General features: G+C 32.7%; 8 protein-coding genes across 8 annotated transcripts; 4 read left to right on the forward strand and 4 right to left on the reverse strand.

The window, feature by feature from the left end:
* Positions 1-293: 293 nt before the first annotated feature.
* TBLA0A04730 (uncharacterized protein) lies at positions 294-1,103 on the reverse strand (the record flags this gene model as incomplete). Its single annotated transcript, XM_004177737.1, has 1 exon — positions 294-1,103. The coding sequence occupies one exon, from the start codon at positions 1,101-1,103 to the stop codon at positions 294-296; it is 810 nt and encodes a 269-aa protein (XP_004177785.1).
* Positions 1,104-2,259: 1,156 nt separating this feature from the next.
* On the reverse strand, positions 2,260-3,603 carry NTG2 (bifunctional N-glycosylase/AP lyase NTG2; the record flags this gene model as incomplete). Its single annotated transcript, XM_004177738.1, has 1 exon — positions 2,260-3,603. One exon carries the CDS (start codon positions 3,601-3,603, stop codon positions 2,260-2,262), a length of 1,344 nt encoding a protein of 447 aa, XP_004177786.1.
* A 313-nt stretch (positions 3,604-3,916) lies between these two features.
* Positions 3,917-5,338, reverse strand: NOP12 (rRNA-processing protein NOP12; the record flags this gene model as incomplete). Its single annotated transcript, XM_004177739.1, has 1 exon — positions 3,917-5,338. The coding sequence occupies one exon, from the start codon at positions 5,336-5,338 to the stop codon at positions 3,917-3,919; it is 1,422 nt and encodes a 473-aa protein (XP_004177787.1).
* A 408-nt stretch (positions 5,339-5,746) lies between these two features.
* RPS15 (40S ribosomal protein uS19) lies at positions 5,747-6,172 on the reverse strand (the record flags this gene model as incomplete). Its single annotated transcript, XM_004177740.1, has 1 exon — positions 5,747-6,172. The coding sequence occupies one exon, from the start codon at positions 6,170-6,172 to the stop codon at positions 5,747-5,749; it is 426 nt and encodes a 141-aa protein (XP_004177788.1).
* An 817-nt stretch (positions 6,173-6,989) lies between these two features.
* RPP2A (ribosomal protein P2 alpha) lies at positions 6,990-7,310 on the forward strand (the record flags this gene model as incomplete). Its single annotated transcript, XM_004177741.1, has 1 exon — positions 6,990-7,310. The coding sequence occupies one exon, from the start codon at positions 6,990-6,992 to the stop codon at positions 7,308-7,310; it is 321 nt and encodes a 106-aa protein (XP_004177789.1).
* Positions 7,311-7,820: 510 nt separating this feature from the next.
* SIL1 (Sil1p) lies at positions 7,821-9,785 on the forward strand (the record flags this gene model as incomplete). Its single annotated transcript, XM_004177742.1, has 1 exon — positions 7,821-9,785. One exon carries the CDS (start codon positions 7,821-7,823, stop codon positions 9,783-9,785), a length of 1,965 nt encoding a protein of 654 aa, XP_004177790.1.
* A 685-nt stretch (positions 9,786-10,470) lies between these two features.
* On the forward strand, positions 10,471-11,139 carry TBLA0A04790 (uncharacterized protein; the record flags this gene model as incomplete). The annotated part of the gene is made up of 1 exon (XM_004177743.1): positions 10,471-11,139. One exon carries the CDS (start codon positions 10,471-10,473, stop codon positions 11,137-11,139), a length of 669 nt encoding a protein of 222 aa, XP_004177791.1.
* A 781-nt stretch (positions 11,140-11,920) lies between these two features.
* Positions 11,921-14,170, forward strand: RTS1 (protein phosphatase 2A regulatory subunit RTS1; the record flags this gene model as incomplete). Its single annotated transcript, XM_004177744.1, has 1 exon — positions 11,921-14,170. The coding sequence occupies one exon, from the start codon at positions 11,921-11,923 to the stop codon at positions 14,168-14,170; it is 2,250 nt and encodes a 749-aa protein (XP_004177792.1).
* Between the last annotated feature and the right edge of the window lie 293 nt (positions 14,171-14,463).

Here is a 14,463-nt window from a genome sequence, read left to right on the forward strand (position 1 = left end):
CTGAAAACTATAGCATAATAACAATCGATGAATTCTATACATTTATTAGCACATTTCATCCCTTTTTATCATTCACATAATTTTTTTTACAAACTCTATTTGTATCTATTTATCTAAGACATACCTAGCATGATTGATTTATTAAAGTTTCATTCCAGTGCAAACACATAGCTAAAAAAAAACATATGATTTACTGTCAAAATATTTTATACTGGAGGAAATTTATATTTTATGATTAAATAAGAAGAAATATGAGCTTTAATTTAAATAGGCCGAATTTCTCATTATACCGACTACCAATTCATTTTAAGAGCTTCATCGTAAGTTGGATAATCAATATAACCTGCCTTAGTTTGAGTAAACATAGTAGCTCTGTCATAATTATTTAAAGGCAAACCATTTTCTAAACGATCTACCAAGTCTGGATTTGAAAGAAAATATCTTCTATAACCTAATAAAGTTCTATTTGCTTTGAGAACAGTTTTAGTTACATTTGGAAGCAAGGGTAGATTGCTTGTTCTAATAATGATACCCTTCCAAACAGAATAAACAAAATCAATTGGGAATGTTTCAACTTCTTCACTTAATTCACCGACATCTATATTATCACGAGGCTCATATATATGAATATAAGCTAACCTTTTGACATCTTGAGCTCTTTTCTCTAGTTGACCAATAAGACAAGTATATTGCGAGATGATGAGGGGATCATCTTCTGGAGACATACCACCAAAGGAATGGAAAGGGGAAAATCTAATATCAACTTTTTCGGCACCAATAGCTGCAACGATTGCATCTACAACTTCTAAAATAAACCTTGATCTGTTTTCAATGGTGCCACCATACTTATCAGTTCTATTATTAGAATTTGGATCAATAAATTGGTTTAAAAGATAACTATTAGCTGCATGAATTTCAATGCCATCTGCTCCACATTCAATAGAGTTCTTAGCTGCTTGAACGTAGTCATTAATATATTGTCTAATATCATCTGCGGTTAAAGTATGCCGCTCGATACCTAATTTTGCTAGTTTTACCCTTGTATCTTCATCTATGAAAAGATCAAAACTTGGCGCATCGTACCTTAAGCCATCCCTTTTCATAGATATATGGAGAAGCTTTTCTTCCTATACTTGCTAACTGTGTCCAAATAAATGAACCATTTTCATGAACTCTTGAGAATATTTTTTTCCATTAAACCATTTGGTTACTTGACCAAATACCGGGAGCATAATCATAGCCACCAGCTTGTTCAGAGATAACAATCGCTTCTGTAATTAGCAGTGTATCTGGCCTTTTTGAACGCTGATCATAATAAATCGTCATCCAATCTCCCTTTGGAAGATTCCCTGGAAAAGTTGCTCTCATTCTGGTCATTGGGGCTAAAACTACTCGATGTTGCAGTACATCATTACCAACGTTAATGGGATTGAATAATTCATTATTTTTAGGGCGACTCTAGGGATATCCTTATTAAAACCTACACTAGACATATTTTTTTTGGGAGGGTTGCGATATATTTTGAGGTCACAGTCTCAGATTACAAAAAATTCACTCAAGGAAGACTTTAACTTCTTTGAATAGTTACTATTTTTTTATTAACATAGATTAAGAGTATAAATTTTGGAAATTACTTTCCTTATCTAAAGCTTTTTATAATACTGCTAATTCGCCACCATATTTCTGTTAATCTTAATCACTAAGTTGAATTGATAAGCACTCTATCCTAATATATTATGTATCATAACAAAGAACTTTATAGATTTTATATTTTCATACATAATTATCAATGGCTTTTCTTAGTATTTGAATATTTCACATGTCCTTAAAAATTTTAACATACTTGGAACCTTTTCATTTCCACTAAAAACACGAATCTTAAAACACAACTTGTGAAACGCAACTTTTGGGACACTAATAGCACGATTAGTAAGCACTAATATTTCTAATCTTGCTTCAGTACTGTGATAAAATATAATTTCAAATGTCTGTGATTTAGAAACGCTTGCATCTCTAGGATATATACTTAAAGTCTTATAGACCTTTTTACAGATTACTCAATCTGCTATCTATCTAAAAGAAATATTTCAATAAAAGATAAATACAGTAAAAATATCACATCCTAAATGTTAGGCGTATTACTCCATAAATTTGAAAATTCCTTAAATATGTTAAGTACGTTCAAGGAGAAAAGATACAATTCAGTGTCTGATGCTTTTTAGAAAAGTGTTTATGTTCAACAAAAAGCATGTAATTCAATTAAAATAATTCATCTTTTACAATAGAATGTTCTATTTCCTCTTTCACTTTAATTGGAAGCTCGACAGAATCATCGTCGGGTAGATTCTGTGTTTTCCCCCTATTATTAAAGGTTCCCCTTAAATCAGTTGAATTTTGTGCTTCATTTTGTAAATATTGCAACCATTGTGAAAAATCACCTCGTTTAGCTTTAAAACTCTCATCAACGTTGACCAATCGCGAATTAAATCCTTTAGCAACTAATTTTTTATCAACTGCATTGCACACTGTATTAGCTAAACATATATCACACCTTCTACCCTTTGACATACATATGACTTGACCAAAACCAACTAACACTGTATTAATTTCATACCATAACGATCGCGGTAACCATTCTTGCAAAGCTTTGCGAGTATGTTCTGGAGTTTTAGATTTCTTGGGATCAACCCAATTAAATAATTTAGATAACCGATGAACATGAACATCTACGCATATACCATCGAGTTTCCCCCAAGCTTTATGCAAAGCAAGATACCCCATTTTTGGGCCTACCCCAGGTAAGGATAAAAGTCCATCTATATCTGTCGGTATATCAGAGTCAAATCTCTCTTGTAATTCCTTGGCTGTTTCTTTTATAAACTTTGCCTTCCTTGTATGAAATCCAACAGAATGAATTAATTCATCCAATACATTTTGATCTATCTCTAACAAGGTTTCTAAAGTGATACCAGCTGGATTATGAAGCTCATCAATACAATATCTGGTAATATTTAACATTGCCTGTGCTGTTACCTCATCTTTTGTTTGTGCAGACAGCATGACACCAACTAATAATTGCAGTCTGTAATTAATTGGCTTTATAACTTCTTTGCCTAGTCCACATTTCCCGCCTACAGTTATCGGAAGGGCTGCTGAACCCATGACATCTACAGGTGTTTTCAATTTTGATCTCATTAGTCTGATTCTTGAATAAATTGGTAAAAAATTATCTGGCAATTTCGGATTATTTGTCCTATCAAAAAGTTTTGGATCTAAAGGAGTTTCCCAAATGGTTTTAGAATCTATAGTCATCTTATCAATGTATTCGAAGTACTCTTTAGAGTTTAGAGTCTTTACCCAATCTGTATCGACATTTGAATAATCTTGGATAGTTAGTAATTTATCAAGTTCATTATCATCCTTCTCATTTTTTACCTTTTTTGTAAAATAATGAGATAAAACTTCTTCAGCACCCTCAGAAGGTTCTTCTAATTTAACTTCAACATGAGGATATCTTCTTTTTCTCGTAGTGACCATCTTAGTTCTACTTCTTTTTTGAATCTTGAAATTTTGAAGAATGTTAATAAATCTAATCGGAAACATTTTTAGATACTTTCCCAATTAATGTATTAGTAATAAAAATACGGCCTTAATATATAACAAATATGAATTCTGACAAAAAAAAAAAAATAATGATTACACCCAAATGTTACATAATATGTTAATCTCTGATTGTATTCTTTTATTTTTTTTTCTTCTTCACGAAATGACCAAAAGTATTAAGGGTTACCTATAAAGAAATTTATAAAAATTCATTAATGCGAATGTGTTTAAAAAAATAGGATTTTAATTTCTTCCTAAATAATATACATGTTTATCCCAATTGTTTTGAAATATAATATTCAAATCAATAAAATTATTTGGACTCATTTGCTTGGCGTTTTTTAAATGCCATAGAACGTTTGGTGACTCTACCAGTTTTTGATCTTTGCTTTTTTTGCTTTAGATGTGAGGCTGAAGAATTACCCTTGGTAGATCTTAAACCTTCGATTGTAATTTGAGAACCCAAAGTGGCTTTATCAGCTTTCCCTAAGATCTTTTTAACTCTACCAACTTTTGTTCTTTGATTATCAGTTAAATTTTTTTCGAATTTTCTAGTTACTGAATTAGAATCATGAGAATTCTTATGCATATTTTTACATCTTGTTACACGTAATTTTCTACCCTTTTTACCATCTTTTTTAATCATTACCTTATCAGCTAACAATAAAGCTTTGTTAACAGATTGTAAATCTTTGAATTGAACATATGCAAAACCTTTACCTAAATTTGTCTTTGAATCTCTTACGATACGAACATATTCGATATCACCACATGATAAGAAATGTTTCCAAAGGTTTTCTTCATCTTCTTCGAAATCCAAGTTACCAACAAAGATGGATCTTTTATTTTCATGAACTGAAGGATGAGCTACTGAATCTACTCTTAAATGACGATCATGGAATTCCATACCATTTAAATGCTTTGCAATTTGTTTAACGGCCTTTCTTCTCTTATATACGATATAAGCATTTACTGAATCTCTTAATTTATGGAATTTTTGTTGAACGAAGGCAACTTTTCTTGGCAAAGCTTCATCAAAAGAAATGGATCTAAATCTGATACTTTCAATTGCAAAAGGATTTTCTTTTTCTTTTTCTTCTTCTTTTGCATTTTTCTTTTTATTATCTTGTTTGTCTTCTGGGTTAGGATTTCTCATGAATAATTTTTTGAATTCTTTATAAATATCTTTAGAAGTGATGACTGAGTTTGGCAAATTACCAATAAATATAGTTCTTTCTGCTTTTTCTAATTCATCTTCTTTCAAATCCACTTTTTTGGCAGATGATCCAACTTTTTCTTTATCATTTGTGGTATCAGCTTTTTCTGATTCTTTTTCTGATTCTTTTTCTTTTTCAGTTACAGTTTCTTTTTCCTTTTTATCAGAATCTTCATTTAATAATTTTGTAAAATATTTGTTCTCTAAATCTTCATTTTCATCTTGAACCTTTCTTTTTTTTCTTTTTGGAATTGTTTTTTCAACTTGAGTTTCTTCAGTGTCTTGTTTATCATCAGATTCTGGCTTTTCTTCAGAAACGTTCTCTTCTTGAGAATCTTGCTGCTTCTTCTCTTCCTCTGATTCCTTCTTTTCTGTTAGTTCGTCAGATGCTTTAGTAATAGTTCTCTTTTTTGGAGATACCTTTATTGGACCAGTAGAAGTAGCAAATAATTTATTGATATTTGATTCCAATTTATTGGAATCCACTGACCCAAATAAGTTGCCAATACCTGAAGTCATTATTAAATATGTAAAAAAATATATATCGATCTTCGACAATGTAAAATTACATCTTCTTTTGAACAAATATTTTAGTTTGGCTTTTAATAGCATATATTTTATGCATATACATACTTGTGTATAAAATTTCAACTCATCTCATCTCATCGGAAAATTGAAAAGTGAAAATTGGTACTGGAAAAAAAAGAAAGAAAATTTTTTTCCCACGTCACGTGCTTAATAGCTAGATCTCTTTCCTTTTCTCTCTTTTCTATATATGATTCGATAACAGCGGCTAACAAATACAAAAGCATATAGTAAATTAATGAGATAACATTTCTTTATCTTTTACATAAAGTTAAACTTGTATTTTTTTTAATATTAATATTAATAAATATATAAAACTATTTATACTTTTATTCAAATTGATTATTTCAAAGGAATGAAACGAGAAGTGGTGGCACCAGCTCTACCGTGTCTAACTGGAGTGTAAGTGATAGAGAATTCACCCAAGTAGTGACCGACCATTTCTGGTTTGATTTCAACTTGGTTGAAGACCTTACCGTTGTAAATACCAACAACAGAACCGATCATTTCTGGAACAACAATCATGTTTCTTAAATGAGTTCTGACAGCAGCTGGCTTTTCATTTTCTGGAGCAGCCAACTTAGCAGCTCTCAATTTCTTCATGAAACCGGCTGGCTTATGGGACAAACCACGAGCATATCTTCTTCTAACTCTAGCAGAGGCCAATTTGACGAATTCTTCAGTTGGCATGTCCAACAATTTTTCCAAATCAACACCTTTGTAGGAGTAGGTTCTGAAAGTTCTCTTCTTTTGAGTAGCAGTAGACATCTTGATGGATCCTTGGGTTGTGGGTTTATCTGAACTGTTTACAAAACGAAATAGAACCTCGTTTTTTAACTACCTCTTGTTTTAACCAAATGTTACCACCAACATACACACAGAGATACACACACCAAGGCTAATGGTAATACCAATGCCAATGCCAATGCCAACACCCTCCATCATCCATCAATCCACATACGATAATACGACATACCTACTACTTACTATGTCCATAGTCCATAACGATTTTGCTTTGCCATTTTCCATATTGTCCTGCTGGAATTTCCTCCTCCTGAGACAAGGAGCGGACAATTCAGGACGAGTGAAATTTCCACCACAAAAACAACTTGCGTCGTTTTCTAGAAGGACTCTGCCTGGAAAAGCCGATTCTAGGCAGAACCGCGTTTTCGTGCTAGAAGGAACTGCTTTCCGAGGCCAGAGAGAAAAAAAGTTCCAGGACTGTACATCCGTACACCAAATCTTTCTCCAGGTGAGTTTCCGCGTCTTTTTCTCTGAGGTGCACAGGTCTTTTAGTCAGCTGCTATATTTTTTGTAATTTTTCATTGACATTTTTTTTTCTCATAGAATGTAATTTAATTCAATTTTTCCAATAACAAATGTATTCTGAAATTTCATACACGCAAGTATCTCCCACAAAGCCTCCTCCTGCAAAGAAACACCCTCCTTATTCGAGACCACACCACCCTGTTTTCCCTCTGGGCCTCACATTATACAACGTATCAACAACCCTATATATGAAAACATGCTGAAAAAATAACCGCCCTCATATGCAGTATAGTACAACCATACAAAAAGCACAGAAATGAAGTACTTGGCCGCTTACCTATTATTGAACGCCTCCGGTGCCACTCCATCCGCCGACAAAGTCCAAGCTGTTTTGGAATCTGTTGGTATCGAAGTTGAAGCCGACAAGGTCTCTTCTTTGATGACTGCTTTGGAAGGTAAGTCTGTCGAAGAATTGGTTGCCGAAGGTACTGAAAAGATGGCTTCTGTTCCAGCTGCTGGTCCAGCCGCCTCTGGTTCTGCTGGTGCCGCTGCTGGTGCTGCTGATGCCGCTGAAGAAGCTGCTGCTGAAGAAGCTGAAGAATCCGACGACGACATGGGTTTCGGTTTATTCGATTAAGAGCCATGAATCTGTATAAAACATTATATACTCACTTTTCTCTACGTATTGTGCCATTGTCACTGTATAGTCATTTATAACGCTTTAATCATTCCAATAATAATAAACCGTATATAACTGTTTCTCTGTTTATCTGTCATGTGCTGGGATCTTGAACAAGATTTGTATGCCTCAGAAAGTGTAAAATCATGCCTAGAAAGTACAAAAGTTACTAATTAAATTTTTTCCAGGTTTTCTGCATTGTTTGACGTTAATCGTGTTTTCCTGTTGGGGAAATACACACGGAACCTTGAACTTCTCACGGAAGCCAATCTGGTTTGGAAAAGACGCATTATGACTTTAGCAAATTAAACGGCTTGATTAATTCTCTAGTATAAAATATGAACCTAATCTGCTACAGATCATTTGTAAGTTTGTCATTTGTATATTTCATTTGACTCATAAAGAGATAGAAGTATAAATATCATTTTTTTTTAATATATATATATACATTGCATATTCCTCAAGATTATGAAGAACATACTCTGCATTTTACCCTTATTGGCACTCGTTTGCAATGCTGATAAGATTGAAGTAAAACCACAACCCACTGAAGAAGACCCTCAAACGTCTCTTTATATTGGTGATTCATTGATTTGTAACAGTGTGGGCTGTTATCCAAAAGTGTTTGAGCCTTCTGACGATTGGAAAGTGGTCAAACCGGCTCAACAGCTACCTGCAGGTTTAGATATTAGAATTAATTTGGATACTGGCTTAAAAGAGGCAAAGCTGGGTGATAAGAAGACTAGGACTACTGTTGAGACCACCTCGGTTGAAAATGCTATTGAAACTTTAATTGAAAGTTCAATTGAAAATTCAATTGAATCTACAATTACAACTGAAACGTTACAGTCAGTTTCCACTGAGAATATTGAAACTAATACACTCGATACTGTGACTGCTACGTTAATTTCAGTTGACAAAGGAAATATTGATGAGTCATCAGAAACTTTGGAATCAACGAGTTCAGAATCTACTGCGTCCATTACTACTAAAGAATCTACACCTGCATCTGCATCTGCATTAGAAACTACAAGCTTAGAAACTACAAGCTTAGAAACTACAAGCTTAGAAACTACAAGCTTGGAAACTACAAGCTTAGAAACTACAAGCTTAGAAACTGCAAGCTTGGAATCTACTACATCAACAACTATTGCAGGATTTGTTGCATCTGAATCCACATTGGATTCAACGGTTTCTACATCCGTCACATCGACTCTAGAATCGACAATCGCCGAAACAATTGCATCTATATCCACTTTAGAGTCTGCCAGTTCACCTTCTGTAGAAACTGCTAACTCAGTTGCTCCTGATTCTGCTAGTTCAACTGCTTTAGAAGAAACTACTAGTTTAACTTCTGTAGAATCTGCTAGTTCTGTTACTTTAGGAGATTCCAGCTCATCTGTCTTAGAAACTGCCAGCTCTGTTACTTTAGAATCTACTATTTCCTCTACTGTAGAAACTGCCAGCTTTTCCTCATCAGAACCCCCCGTTTCATCAACTGATTCATCTCTTTCCATAACAGATGCTTCTACTGAATACGAATTCTCTCAACAATTCAATCAAATTAGACAATTATTAAAACAAAACTCCATAGATGATTACAATAAAGCTGAAACTCTTCTTGATGATTTAATTGAATATTCTCATGATTATAAATATGGATTTTCAATAATTACTCATGAATTTGTTTTATTAAAAGATACAATGTTAAATCCATCTTACCCAGTCTCATTAAGAGAAGTCACTTCTCGTATAATCATTGGTTGTTTAAGAAATAATCCACCTGTCATTGAATATATTATTACTAATTATCCAACTTTTAAAGATGAAATTTTCCAATGGTTTCAAGGTTTGAAAATTCAAAATAAGGTCAAAATTATTTCATCTCAAGATATTTTAATTAAAAGATATATGTCAATTCTAGATGAATTATTACCAATTGACTATGATTTCTCTGATAAGGATCTACAATCCTTTAGTTTCACTTACGATTTATTAGATAATAAAAATACTAAATTGAAAATGTTGGAACTTGTCTCCAATTTATTTTCAAATGAAGTAGAATTAAGAAACCATGCTGATATTACAATTTCTCAAAAATGGTGCAATGAATATTCAACTTTTATTCAAGATTCAACAATTGATGAATTACATTTACGTAAATTTTTTAGAAGTTTATCAACCATTAAAAAAGTTTATGGTTCACAATTAAATCTAAATTCATCATTTACTAAATGGCTTTCTAAACAGGCGGATACTAGAAATAAAAGATTAAATAATGGATTAAAGGAAAGAGATTTGGAACAAGATTCTTTCGACAAATTATTTGTAGAAAGTAGACACGTATTATTCGGCAACCCATTTGCTCAAAGAGTTAAACAACAACAATTACAAGAGACTGAGCCACAAGACCGATTCGAAGACGAATTTTAACTGGTTTACATTCGGTAAACACAGTTTTGTTCAATATATATTTCTTGCTCCTTTTCTTCTTTTCCTCTTCCTCCTTTATTTTCTAATATTTCCTTTCTCCCCCTCATCTAATTTATTTATTTGTTTTTTTTCTTCCAAAGATCTACTTTTAACGAGAATGATCATGCATCTCCTCATCTTCCCCTTCCAATCCCGGTTCAGGCATACAAACGCCTTGTTCCTTTGTACTTCCCGTAGGCAAATTTAATATTCATGTTTGTTTTTTTTTGTTCGACATTTTTCTTTAAATATCATCTCTTCGACTCTTAATATATTCAGATATGGGTATAATATCTTACTATACAACCTTAGACATTCTCCAATATAGCAATATATAAAGTTTTATGCTACTTTTTCCATTTACGTAAATAGCTGTATATTAAATCCTTTAATACGTAGTTAAATCTCTACATCTCGTTAAATATTTTTATTTAGTCATTCTTTTATTTTAATGGAAAAACTGAAAAAAAAAGACTTAGAAAAAGGTGTAATATAGGCATATATAAAAATACCGAAATTTGCAACTCCGATGAGAAAGAAATTAGTTTATTTAATTTAACTACCATTGTTATAAGGAGAAACGAGAATTTTAGCATTCTTTTCTAAATTAAGGAATTATTCACACTCATAGATATTATATCTCATAATGTCGTCTCAACAATCTCCTCTACAAGAAACTTCAGACGTAGTTAGGGCATCTCGTACTCTAGAACGTGCTTTTGCCCCATCAAAATCATCGGATTACCTTTTTAAGAAGTTTTTCAATGTTCCCATCACAGAAAAATGTTCGAGGGAAAGAATTGATGCCATGATCCATTATTATACTGCCATGAACCATGACCTAGGAGCTCATATTACTGAAGTTAACAATTTCGATGGTGCTGCTATTTGGACTGCTCCAGGCCAACATTTACCTGCCAAGCCAACCAATGATCCACAATTTAACGATCAATTCTTCACTCAGACTGCTATATGTAAGAAAAATGTTCTACCAGAAGGTATGGACTATTATTACTTATTCATGATCGGAAAGGATCTAAGTCATCCAGAGATTAGAGGCTCTGCAAGAGCTATCTTAACCGATCTAACAAGACGTGCTGATGAAGACAATTGTGCTGTTATCTTGGAATGTATCTCTGATCATGCCAAAGGTGTGTATGAACATTTCGGATTCAAGAGTTATTTGACATATTATTTCGGCGTCAACGAAGTAAACCAAGATGGGTTACCAGATCCTAAAGGTACTGGTTTCAAAGCAGACTTGATGTTCTACCATAAGGATGGTAGTAAAGTCTTGAAAGGTGAAACTTTTTAAAAGTTTCACAATATATCGTATTCTTTTACGCCATCTCATTTATTACTCATAGCCTACCCTCTTTACCTGCTTTGCTGCCGTAATTATATATATGTAGACAGATAAACAAACATATGTATGTGGAAATAACAAAATTTCATCAAGTATTTATACGTGTTTTCAACGTCTACGTATGAGATTGTGACGCACCCTTAAATGCATCGAAATAGGTATAATTTTTTGCCAAAATTTCACGCAACACTCGAGCAAAAAACGAGAAATAGCCAAGTTGATCACTATTACTATCATCACAGCTCCATACCAAACAACAACCACACTTGAGACACTGAAATATCTGTTTATGTTTCACTTTCCTGTACGATTTATGTGGCATCACGTGCTTCCGGGTAACGGCCGACGAAGGGGTGGAACGCTCAGACAAGAGAAATAGGGCCAGAATAGTGAATAAATAAAGCCAATACAAAGAGAGGGTACAAAGACACGAAGGTGAAACTTAGAAATAAGGCTCCAAATTCAAGAGTGTTTGGGCCAAATTTAGATTTGAAAAAAAGGATACAGTGACTCTGAAGAGACTGAAACTACTGTCACTGCGAAAAGAGGTATAATTTGACTCGAATCTGCCAGCAATCACAAATACAAAAAAAAAAAAGAGACCAGATCGAAGGTGGAATTAAACGCATACTTTAAATAAAACTAACGTGTAAAAGGTCTAATAAATCACCCACAGACATAATCAACGAGATATCCTGCATAAATAAACAACTAAAGATTGCCCAGTATGATGCGTGGATTTAAACAAAAATTAATAAAGAAAACCACGGGATCATCTTCTTCTAATGGGAAGAAAAAAGATAAGGAGAAGGAAAAAGAGAAAGAAGCCTCATCTCATGGGTCTTCAAAACGATCTACATCAGCTTCCTCCACGTCGTCAACAAGTTCGTCTTCTAGTACAACTTCAGCAACGGGGACTAAAACCACTGTGGAAAGAACTACTTCTAAAAATAGCACAACAAAAACTCATCATAAAGCTTCATCTCAATCTCAATCGGCTACAAGAAGAACAAAGCAATCTGCTCCTCTGAATCTAACGAGTAAACCATTAGATTATCAACAACAACAACAACAACAACAACAACAACAATCCAAACTACAAGATCAAGTGGGTAAAAAAGATGATCGTAAACATTTAACAGTAAAGACTAATGATCAAGTGAGACCTCATCCAAGCTTAATGGGGGCTGCTGCTCAAGTTAGTGCACCAACATCTCCTCAGAATAGCTCACCAAGGGAAAGTAATATATATAACAATAGGAATATAACACCTGGGATGAATGGTAGTAGTGATCCACTTCAATCTCCAACAAATAATGGGAACACAACTTCTACCTCTACGTTAGGTATTGATATTCCAAGATCTTCACATTCTTTTGAAAAATTGCCCACTCCAACAAAATTAAACCCAGACTCAGATTTCGATATAAGGAAAACCCCACAGCGTCATTCTTCGTCAAGGTTTGAACCTTCTAAATATACACAATTAACTAAATTACCTAATTTTGATGAAGTTCCTGTAGAAGATAGATTTAATTTGTTTCTTTCCAAGGTAGATCAAAGTAATACTATGTTTGATTTTAATGATCCAAGTTTCGATATTCAAGGTAAAGAAATAAAAAGAATAACTTTACAAGAATTGATTGAATTCATAGTAACAAATAGATTTACTTTCAGTCAAGAAATGTACGAGCATGTGATTTTTATGTTTAAAATTAATTTGTTTAGACCAATTCCTCCTCCTGTAAATCCGATTGGAGAATTATTTGATCCAGATGAGGATGAGCCGGTTAATGAATTAGCATGGCCACATATGCAATTGGTTTATGAATTCTTTTTAAGGTTTATCGAAAGTCCGGATTTTAACCATCAAGTAGCAAAACAATATATCGATCAAGATTTTGTCTTACGGCTATTAGAATTATTCGATAGTGAAGATATACGTGAAAGAGATTGCTTAAAGACAACTTTGCATAGGATCTATGGGAAATTCTTAAGCTTAAGAAGTTTTATACGTCGTTCAATTAATAATATATTCTTACAATTCATTTACGAAACAGAAAGATTTAATGGTGTTGCAGAACTATTAGAAATATTGGGATCCATTATTAACGGGTTTGCGTTACCATTAAAGGAAGAGCATAAGATTTTCTTAGTTCGTGTTCTAATACCTTTACATAAAGTACCATGTCTATCATTATATCATCCTCAACTTGCATATTGTATCGTTCAATTTTTAGAAAAAGAGCCCTTATTAACAGAAGAAGTAATAATGGGATTGTTACGTTATTGGCCAAAAGTAAATTCCACAAAGGAAATTATGTTTTTAAATGAAATCGAAGATATATTTGAAGTTATTGAACCTTTAGAATTCATTAAAGTAGAGGTCCCATTATTCGTTCAATTATCTAAGTGTATTGCTTCATCACATTTCCAAGTTGCGGAAAAAGTTTTAAGTTATTGGAATAATGAATATTTTTTAAATCTATGTATTGAAAATGCAGAGGTGATTTTACCAATTGTCTTCCCACCTTTATATGAATTAACATCTCAGTTAGAATTAGATAATGATACCGATCCAAATATGACAGACCCATATTTATTAGTGGAACAAGCAATTACATCAGGCTCATGGAATAGAGCCATTCATGCTATGGCTTTTAAAGCTTTAAAAATATTTCTAGAAACAAATCCAGCATTATATGAAAATTGTAATTCGTTATATTTATCAAGTATAAAGGAAACAGAACAACGTAAAAAACAGCGTGAAGATAATTGGAATCAATTGGAAAAATATGTTCAAGGATTAAAGATCGAATTAAACTCAAAAAATGCTTCTACACAAACACAAATGAATAACAATCCTTTGGAAAAATTACCTGAGGATGAAGTTAATCAAGCTAATAGATATAATATTAATGATAGAATCAATCTTACAAATGACCAAGATATAGATATGAAGGAAAACGATGAAGTATGATAATGTACATAATAATACTCATTGTTATCTAATATTTTTAATATTGGAATTATGAACTTTGGAAAAGAAAAATGACAAGGAATTTTAGATTATAAATCCATATTTATTATTTATTTAATTTTATTTTTTTTTTTCTAATTTTGTTAATTATTCCAAATTTTGTAAGTATGTAATAGCAAGTAATAATAGTATCATTGAATTTTTTTTTTTAGTGGAAATAGAAACAAAAAATAACATTAAAATAAACTTTCACATTTGTGTACCATACTCTGCCTATTATTTTCGACGTTATT

Source organism: Henningerozyma blattae, chromosome 1 (assembly GCF_000315915.1).
Source record: "Henningerozyma blattae CBS 6284 chromosome 1, complete genome".
Classification (NCBI taxonomy): domain Eukaryota; kingdom Fungi; phylum Ascomycota; class Saccharomycetes; order Saccharomycetales; family Saccharomycetaceae; genus Henningerozyma; species Henningerozyma blattae.